The sequence below is a fragment of the Rattus norvegicus genome, chromosome 3, assembly GCF_021556685.1.
Source record: "Rattus norvegicus strain SHRSP/BbbUtx chromosome 3, alternate assembly SHRSP_T2T, whole genome shotgun sequence".
NCBI classification, from domain to species: domain Eukaryota; kingdom Metazoa; phylum Chordata; class Mammalia; order Rodentia; family Muridae; genus Rattus; species Rattus norvegicus.
This window is the reverse complement of record NC_141536.1, coordinates 76,358,019-76,367,498: the sequence shown is the minus strand read 5'-3', so window position 1 is coordinate 76,367,498 and position 9,480 is coordinate 76,358,019. Positions and strand designations below refer to the sequence as shown.

General features: G+C 52.6%; 1 protein-coding gene across 7 annotated transcripts; it reads left to right on the top strand.

Moving 5' to 3' along the window:
• Nucleotides 1-372: 372 nt before the first annotated feature.
• Slc39a13 (solute carrier family 39 member 13) lies at nucleotides 373-8,322 on the top strand. Of its 7 annotated transcripts, none has more exons than XR_015682745.1 (10): nucleotides 373-554; nucleotides 2,018-2,326; nucleotides 4,348-4,461; nucleotides 4,766-4,887; nucleotides 5,460-5,561; nucleotides 5,638-5,750; nucleotides 6,281-6,426; nucleotides 6,657-6,789; nucleotides 6,928-7,027; nucleotides 7,120-8,322. XR_015682745.1 is itself a non-coding variant. In NM_001399258.1 (10 exon segments), coding segments are annotated over 9 exon segments (1,089 nt in total). In that variant the 5' UTR covers nucleotides 485-554; nucleotides 2,018-2,025; the 3' UTR covers nucleotides 7,196-8,322.
• The last annotated feature ends 1,158 nt before the right edge of the window (nucleotides 8,323-9,480 follow it).

Below are 9,480 nucleotides of genomic sequence, written 5' to 3'. Positions count from 1 at the left end.
CTCATGGAGGAGCCAGGCCCGCTGACTCAGAGGAGAACCACAGCCCTGCTCTTATCCCGAGACGGAGCGGTTTGGCAGCCACACACGCCCCCGTGTGGCCACTGCCGGCACTGCATTCTCAGAAGGAAGGCAGCAGCCATACTCAAGTCCCGCCGCCCCGTTGATCCCGGTCCCCGCATGGGTGCCGCCCTCAACCTAGTTTAGCTTGGCTAAAAGCGATGCCCATGAGGGTACCCACTTCCGTCCTACCCTCCCCGCAGCCCCATAATCCGGCCCGAGCGGAAGTGCGCTGACCGCGCGGGTCCCCCACGGCAAGAGGCGGAAGCGCCCCCCCCGCGTCGCTCCGTCTAGCCCCCCGGAGCCGGGCGCGTCAGGTTCCGGACTGTCCCTGTGACGTGGCTGCACGCCGGGGGTAGCTCCGGACTGGGGGCCTAGTGGCGGGGCCAGGCGAGGCAGAGCCGGGGCGGGGCGCAAGACTGCAGCTGGATGGCCCGGCCCGCCCGGAGCGCTGCATCTGCTGCCGCTGCCACCTCTGCCACCTCTGCCGCTGCACGGTGAGTGGTCGCTGGACCCTCAGGCCGGCGTCCCGGGAGGGATGGACCGTGTCAATTCCCAAACCTGTCGCCACTCAGAGTTTAGGAGTCGAACTTGCCTGCTTTTTTGGCTCTTTACCTCTGTCGTCCCATACGCTGCCCCCTCAGCCCTCCCTGCTGCCCCGCTTCTTGCCTTCTCCTACCAGACATTCTAGCTCGCTTTATTAACTCTCCTTTCTCTTGCTTTTTCTTTTCTCTCCATACCCCATACCTCTCTGCTAAACCTGTGGTCCCCCTTGCCTCTGCATGACCTGCCAAGGACTTGGCCTGGCTAGGGCCTGCCTTGGTACCAATGAAACTTTGCTGTGTGTGTGTGTGTGTGTGTGTGTGTGTGTGTGTGTGTGTGTGTGTTTGTGTGTGTGTGTGTGTGTGTGTGTGTGATGGTGTTGGCAGTGGCAGCCAGGGGTAGGGGTGGGAGTGGGGTCACTAATTATGGCCTGAAGGTCCCAGACGTAGGCTTGTAGCCCACCAGCCAGAGGCAGATGAATTCTCTCTTCACATCCATTAGCAAATGAGGAAACTGAGGCAGGTTCAAGGTCACAGCCAGTGTAAGATGGGACAGACCACATTTTAAACTTTCCAGATTGAACTTCTTGCTTGGTTGACTCACATCCCCATCCGGAGATCCGTCTGCGGTGCACATTCCTTGTGGGAGTGCTTCAGGCCTCCCCTGGCATTCAGAGGACTTGCATTAGCTCCTCCATGCCAGCACTGCCTGCACTGTGAAGCTCACCTCTGTTCGGGAGGCAGTACCTCAGCCGCTCCCTGACAGGATGCTGACGCTCAGGCTCAAAAGGGACTACAGGAGTTACCCACAGTCAAACAGTAAGCAAGCTAGAGTATCAAATTAGTTAGCCGTAAGTCACCATAGCCTCTGGCTCTGGCATCTGTGAGGCATCTCTTCCCTTTAGCACCACCTCTGTCTCTTGGTGCCCAAGAACAAGAAGATCATTTAGGAGGAAGAGATTTGGACCATGACTCAGTTTCCCCACCTGTGTTTCTTAGTACCACCCATCAAGCTAGACAGTGCTGGCCTTAGACCCTGGGGTGTCTTCGCAGGCACAATCTGGCACACAAGCCTCTCCTGGCAGCTAGAGGCACCCAGCAGGGATGGTCCCTCCTCCTCCGGTGGCTGAAGGAGACCTGCCAGTGCCTCACCCAGTCATTAAGGAAAGTTTGGCCTCAGGCGGACACATTGACACATAGGCTGGAGCCAGCTCAGAAGGAAAAAATGTGTGGTTCTTGGGAGAAGTATGAAGGGGCAGAGGGTGCTCTGTGCACCCACCCTTGGGATTGTTTCCTCTGCAGAGCGAGCAGGAGTGTGATGCCATGGCCAGTTGAGAGCGGGAAGAACTGCTGTGCTTCCTAAGTGGGGTGTGTGGTCCAGGGAGGCAGCTCACATGAGCAATCTTTGTGTTTTCTAGTGCCCGGCATGCCTGGATGTCCCTGCCCTGGCTGTGGTATGGCAGGCCAGAGGCTCCTCTTCCTCACTGTCCTTGCCCTGGAGCTCCTGGAAAGGGCTGGAGGTTCCCAGCCAGCCCTCCGGAGCCTGGGGGCTGCAGCTGCCTGTCGCCTGGATAGTAAAGAAAGCGAGTCCTGGGGGGCTCTGCTGAGTGGGGAGCGACTGGACACCTGGATCTGCTCCCTCTTGGGCTCTCTCATGGTTGGGCTCAGTGGGGTTTTCCCCTTGCTGGTCATTCCCCTGGAGATGGGGACCATGTTACAATCAGAAGGTGAGTAACCCTTCAGTAGCCCTGACGATCAGTCTGAAGGGTAGGAAACATGCCGCTTGCTCTTAGAAAATGCCATCTCATATACCAAGCATACTAGACATAGTATGCCTAGCATTGAGTCCAGCGTCACCTTGATCCTGTGAGCATAGGGTATACTATTCATTTGTTCACTCATGCACACATCTGTTTATTATTTCAATCAACAAACATTCCCCAGACTCAGTATGAACAATGGCTGGCAATATGGCTGCCATACTACCTGGGCTCAAATCCTGACTTTGCCACCCACCAACTATGTTAGCACATGGCAAGTTAGTTAACTTTACTCTGCCTCAGTCTGTCAGACTTTAAAATAGGGATAATATTCTAAAGCATGTCATTTAGTAGTAGAATGCTTGCCTAACATGTTCAAGGCCTGGGTTCAATTCTCAACACCCCCCAGTGAAAATACCAACTCATGAGTTTTAGATGAAGCACTTGGAGGATTGCCTGGCACAAGGAAGGGGCAGGTGTTTAAAGGCTCATGTTGAACCCTGGGTGCAGCAAGTGCTGCATACCCCCCCACCCCCAGTTTTGGTTAGTGGGGTAAAGGCTAGGGATGTAGTGTAGTTGGTATCGCACTTGCCTGGTGCACAGCAGCTCGGTCCCCAGCACTGCATAAGACTGGATATGGTAGCATACACTTGACTGAGTATAGCACACACGGAAGATGAAAGAACCAGCTCAAGGTCATCTTTACTACTTAGGCAGAGGCCAGCCTGTGCTATATGAAACCCTTTTTCAAATTAAAAAGGTTAGGGCTGGAGAGACGGCTCAGCTATTGAGAGCACATCCTGCTCTTCCAGAAGATCCAGGTTTGATTGTCAGCACTCATGTGAGGCAGCTCACAAGTGTCCATAACTACAGCTCCAGCAGGATGCTCTGGTCTTAGCAGGCACCTGCACTATGTATAACTAAAACAAAGAATAAATCTTAGAAAGGGAAGGGCTGGTAAAATGGCTCAGTGGGTAAAAGTGCTTGCCCTGCAAGGCTGGAGAACAGAGTTAATTTCTGAAAGCCATGTAAAGGTGGAGAGAGCAAACCTTCCATAAAGTTGTCCTCTGACCTCCATATGAACACGCATGCACCCATACTCACACATTACAAGTAATAATAAAACAAATGAATAGACAGTGAGAAATACTCTTGGCCTTTTACCAATTGCCGGCTCAGGATCATTCAGTAATGCAGATGGCTCCTGGTTGATGGTGCCTGTCTGATGGTTGCTACCAGTTGTGACCAGAACCCCTCTGGAGCCTGTCATGTCCTTGCAGCAGGTGTCCCAGGGTGCGGGGCAGCTCTGTGGTAGAATGATTCCTTGTTGTGTGGAGGCCAGAGCGGGGGTCTGTACAGGATGATGCATTTGGAGCCTTTGTACTCCCACTTTATAAGTGCTCTCTGGCCAGCCTGGAGACATCAGGGTCCCCGAAGGAGGGTGGAGGGTGGGAGGGTGTCACATCCCGCCACCAGCACATCTGTCCTGTAGGCCTCAGCTGCTCTATCAGCTGAAGAGCTGAATATGGCTTCCATATATTCCATAATGCATTTCCAAATCTGGATGTGCAATCCAGTAAAAGTCCCAAGATCTGTCAGTTTTCTAAAGGTGGAATTAGCTGAAGAAATTCCCATTTAATCAACATTTGCTCTATGCATTGTGGTTTAATTCTGCCAAGATCCAAATTTATACATGGGTAAACTAAGTCTCAGAAGTTTTTATCTTGTGGTTGCCATTAGATGGATTAAAGATCTGGAACTTGCCAGGATATAAGCCCATCTCTTAACCAATAGTAGTCAGTAAATCCACAATGATTCCACAGCACAGTAGATCCTCCTGAGAACCCTTGCTGGGCCTGTGGGATGTGGAGACCCAGAAAAGCAGTGGCCCAAATCAAGCCTTTGGAAGCTTGCAGTCTAGAAAGCCAGTAAGGTGGGTGGGCTTAGTAGCAGAGGCTCAGTGCCAGACCTCATGTCTCTCTTTGCAGCTGGAGCCTGGCGCCTGAAGCAGCTGCTCAGCTTTGCCTTAGGTGGACTCCTGGGCAATGTGTTTCTGCACTTGCTGCCAGAGGCGTGGGCCTACACCTGTAACATCAGCCCCGGTGAGTGACAACATTACAGAGCTGGTGTCCATCCTCGGGTTAACCTAGGCCCTGCTGGCTCTACAGCGTCTGGGAGAGGGTATGGGAAGAGATAGCCAAAAAAGCTTACTTGAGAGGGAAGGTCTAATCCTGATGCCCTGGCCTCATTGGGAGTTCTAGGGCCCAGTTGCTTGTTCAGTAGGTAGTCCCTAACACACGCCTGGCAGCCCCACAATGCCCTGGACTAGCTCTGATCTAGGCCTCATTCTAAATGGCTCCCTTCTAGCCACTGGCTTGGCATGGCCTGTTAGTGCTTCCCCTGCAGGTGTTGAAGGGCAGAGTCTGCAGCGACAGCAACAACTGGGGCTGTGGGTCATCGCTGGCTTCCTGACCTTCCTGGCATTGGAGAAGATGTTCCTCAACTGCAAGGAGGAGGACCCTAGCCAGGTGAGCCCCAAGTCCCAGAGCCTGGGTATACCAGTTTTGTTTTGTTTTGTTTTTTTCCTAAAGTGGAACCCAGGGCCTGGAGAAGCCCAGGGTCTAGGTTAAGTCTAAGATATCTCCCAGCTCTCATTTCTTACTCTTGAGAGCAACAGTATTAGCCTCTGAAGTAGTTTAATTGTTTAGGTCAGTGGTTCTCAACCTGGGGGTCAAACCACCCTTCATAGGGGTTGCCTAATATCATCTGCATATAGGATATTTGCATTACAATTCATAACAGCAGAAAAAAATTACAGCCACGAAGTAGCAACAAAATGTATGGTTGGGGGTCAGCACAACATGAGAAACTGTATTAAGGGGTTGCAGCATTAGAAAGGTTAAGAAGCACTGTCCTAGATGGATAGAAACAGCAGTGTGGGGTTGAGATCTGATGACTTGGAGGAACCCAGCCGATGGATCAGCAAAGTCTAGCCAAATCAAAGAGGTATTCATCATCTCCTGTCCTCACTCTCTCTTTCTGCCTGCCTGTCTGAGTGGGGGCATCTAATGTCTCCTCTCTCTCCTTCTTCTGGCTGTAGGCCCCCAGCAAAGACCCCACTGCTGCCGCGCTCAATGGAGGCCACTGTCTGGCCCAGCCGGCTGCAGAGCCCGGCCTGAGAGCCGTGGTCCGGAACCTCAAAGTGAGTGGCCCATGCGGGCCCCCCTCCTGCAGCTGCAGAGCTGAATGGCTGACTCAGCTCTGCCTCCCTGGCTCAGCCTGGCTCTCTCCCCTCATACAGGTCAGTGGCTATCTCAACCTGCTGGCCAATACCATTGACAACTTCACCCATGGGCTGGCTGTGGCTGCCAGCTTCCTTGTGAGCAAAAAGGTAAGGGGTGGGACAAGTAGAGCTCTGGCAGTGTCTACTGTAAGATCAGTCTCCAAAACAGCCTCTGCTTCTTGCTTTTATTAACAGTACCTTTGTGAAACCTGGTCCCTATTCCTCTCCTGGATGCTGCCTTCTTCACTTTCTCCCTTCACCTTGATTGTCCTCAAAGATTTATTTTTGTTCGCATGTTTGTGCTGGTGCCACATGTGTGGACTTTTGGAGGCCAAACGATCAAGCTGGATTTGGATTCCCTGGAGCTGCAGTTACAGGCAGTTGTGAGCCACCTAATGTGGGTGCTGGGAGCTGAACTAGGAAAAGCAGTAAATGTCCAACCTGCAGCTTGGGGTTGCACATATCCCAGTGTGCTGTGAATGCAGCCCAACACACCTGTAGATGACATCATACTACCTTAAGTCTCCTTTAGTCACTACTGTCTTTCCTGGCACATCTGTAGATGATATCATATTACCTTGTTAAGTCTGAGAGGCAAGCTTTGTCTCCTTTAGTCACTACTGTCTTTCCTATAGCAGACTCAAAGCAGAATACATGTTTATGAGGGACTGGGTGTTGGGGAAGCCTAGTAACCCCATAAAGGCATCATAGACTCAGGCTCGAATCTCTGCAGATTGGGCTTCTAACCACCATGGCCATCCTCCTGCATGAGATCCCCCATGAGGTAAGTACCCAGATCGTGGTCCTAGGGTCGGGGATTCCAAGGTTCCTATGCTCAACATGGGTGTGCAACTTGTTTAAGGATTTGGTGTGGGCCTTGCCCACAGAAGTGGGGGAGAGGGAGGGTGGGGAGCAGGCATGGCTTCATCAGATACTGGCCCAGGGGTAGGGTAGACAGGAGGCTGGGTGTTCCTATGATCTGGTTCTTGGTTGAACATCTGAGCCTTTCCTCAGGTGGGTGACTTTGCTATCCTGCTCCGGGCTGGCTTTGACCGATGGACCGCAGCCAAGCTACAGTTTTCTACAGCCCTGGGAGGCCTTCTGGGGGCCTGCTTTGCCATCTGTACGCAATCCCCCAAAGGAGTAGGTAAGAGAGTGGTGGACAGTGTGTTCACGAGGCACCTCTGCCCTGCTGCTATTGGGTAGTATCTGCCTGGTGTCCTGTGCAGGAGGGCGGGGTACATGTGCCCTGAGCTCACTACCAGTCGGCCCTCCCTCCCTACAGAGGAGACGGTGGTCTGGACCCTGCCCTTTACCTCAGGAGGCTTTCTCTATGTTGCCCTGGTGAATGTGCTACCTGACCTCTTGGAGGAAGATGACCCATGGTGAGCAACCTGTGGGATGGCTATTGGGGCCAAGGAGGAACCGCTGCATCTGTCCAGCCTGTCCAGGCACCTAAATCCCCCTCTCCCAACAGGCACTCCCTGCAGCAGGTACTGCTGCTCTGCTCCGGTATCGTGGTGATGGTGCTGCTCTCGTTGTTCGTTGAATAACCACTGCTGACAGCCCACTCTGCATAGCAAGCAATAAGAGACTCCAATTTGTTCTGTGACTATGTGTGTGAGAGGCAGAGGGTGAATGGTAGAGCCAGCCTCTCACTGGACAGGGAGTGTGTGGTGTGCACGTGCAGCCAGAGTGTGAGAGAGAGACCGACACTGTGATCTCTGGGTGCAGAACCCAGAGCCCAACGTAGCATCTGCCCGGCCACCCCACTGTCACCTAGCAGCAAGGAATGGCAGTCCCGGTGCCAGCACAAGACTCACTTCTCACTTGACAAAGAAACCAGCCCCATGAGCCCAGGGCTACAGCTTGAAGAGGGCTATAGCCCAAAGTTGTTCCTCCTGGGCTCTAGCCAAGAGAGAAGAGAAGGAAAAAGAAAATATCCAAACAAAAGCTCTCTGCTCACATATCTAAGTTGCCCAAAGCACCTTAGAAGCAGAGGCTACACAGCTTTTCTCTGCTATCCATTTTCCTTACCCTTCCTACACCACCTCTACAGCCAAAGAAGGGGGAGGTGGGTGCTTGTAGCCCCAGCCCCACTTAGCACTGATGTCCTACCCCTCCCCAGCACTGAGCAGGCAAGTGCTCCAAGACCTCTTCCTAGGGACAGCCAGCCTGGCTGGCACATTTCCCCAACAAATGCTCCCTGGCCACACGGGCAGCTCTCACCACCTCCGGCTGCCAAACAGCAGTCTGCGAGTCAGTAAGTAGTCCGAGGCTAGCAGTCTCCCAGCCAGCTCTCCCGGATGCTCCTGCCAGCACAGGGTTCAGCAGGCATGCATGCCCCAGGCAGAGAGAATGAGCCATGCTGCCCTTTCCTGCTCAGGGCCCCTTGTCCTTTGGGTTAAGTGTAAGACGGGGGTGGTGAAGGCTCCACATTGTCAGTGCTCAGGAATGTGAACTGGGAGAACGCTGAAGCCATAATCCCCAACTATTTCCCTTGGCTGATGCCCAGGTACTCAGCTGGCCCAATCTACAGCCAGACTCCAGCCCTGCTGCTCAACTGTGGACGTTAGAGAAGAGGCCACTGAAGAATCTGAATGATTGCACAGTTACTCTGTGGTTCATCTTATCTGTAAATATTTGTTCTGTAGATATAATAAATATTACCTAGATTGGCTGCCTCGTCCACACACTAGGGCTGTCACACAGCTCTTCCTAAGTCTCTCTGCAGGTCTGTGTGTCACACTTGCTGTGCATCTCGAAAGGGCTCTATTTTCCTGCCATGCTTCACTGTTAGCTTCTTATCCCAGTAATGCTTGAGCACCCATTTGAGCCTTCATTACCATTAGTGATCTTATGGATGTAAAAAGCCACGGTATTTATTTCCCTGTTCTTTCTTAACAATTCTCATCTGGGGACTTGGAGCCACAAAGTCATCTCCTGCTTTGACTTCAATGAGATTATAGTTCATTTAAGAAGCTAGGTGTGCTGTCATACTGTAACTTCAGCAACCAGAAATGGAGGCAGCACAAGAATCTGGAGTTAAAAGGCCAGCCTAGGCTACATGAAACCCAAATCATGAAAAACAAGGGGGTTAAAAAAGGAGGGCATGTGGGAAGGAGCACTGGATATAGTAATATATCAGGCAGAACAGTGAACTCGAGGTCCTGTCTCACTCGAGCCTTCCCACGCCATCCACTTCCCTAATCCTGGCTGGAGAAGAGGGTCTTTACCAAGCTCCCTTAGACTGCACCATTATCCTCACACAGCAGGGGGCACTGCATCTCCATCAGCCTCTGCAGGAGAATCCTTTGTCCAGCTAATAAACAGCCTTTAGCAGCCCACTGGTTGGGACAACCATCTGTGTGGCCAGGAGTCCAGAGCAAGTAGCTGGGGAAACAGAATCAGCCACGCCCTTAGCTGGAAATGCTCAGCTGCCAGTGTCTCATCAGCACAGCAGCCAAGAGGGAGCTCGGTTCCACTTAGCTGACATGGACCCGAAAGGTCCAAGCCCAGCTGTCTCTGATGACATCGGGTGTTCAGTGAGGGCTGCCGCTGTGGCATGAGGCCCTGCAGGGTGGCTGAGATGCACATGCCAAGGATTACTGTCCACCACTGTACACAGCCCCAGGGGATGTAGAAGGGGATCCTGTAGTACTGTGAGAGAAAAGGTGGTACCTGCATTCACTTGTTTTGTGGCCAGGAGCAAATCCCATGTGGTTGGGAAGACAGGACACCTAAGTCTAGGCCAGAGGACAATCCACACTTTAGCTGGTGAGCACCTGGAGCAAGATGTAGCCACACCGTGACCAGCAGGCTCAGTGAGCCACAATGT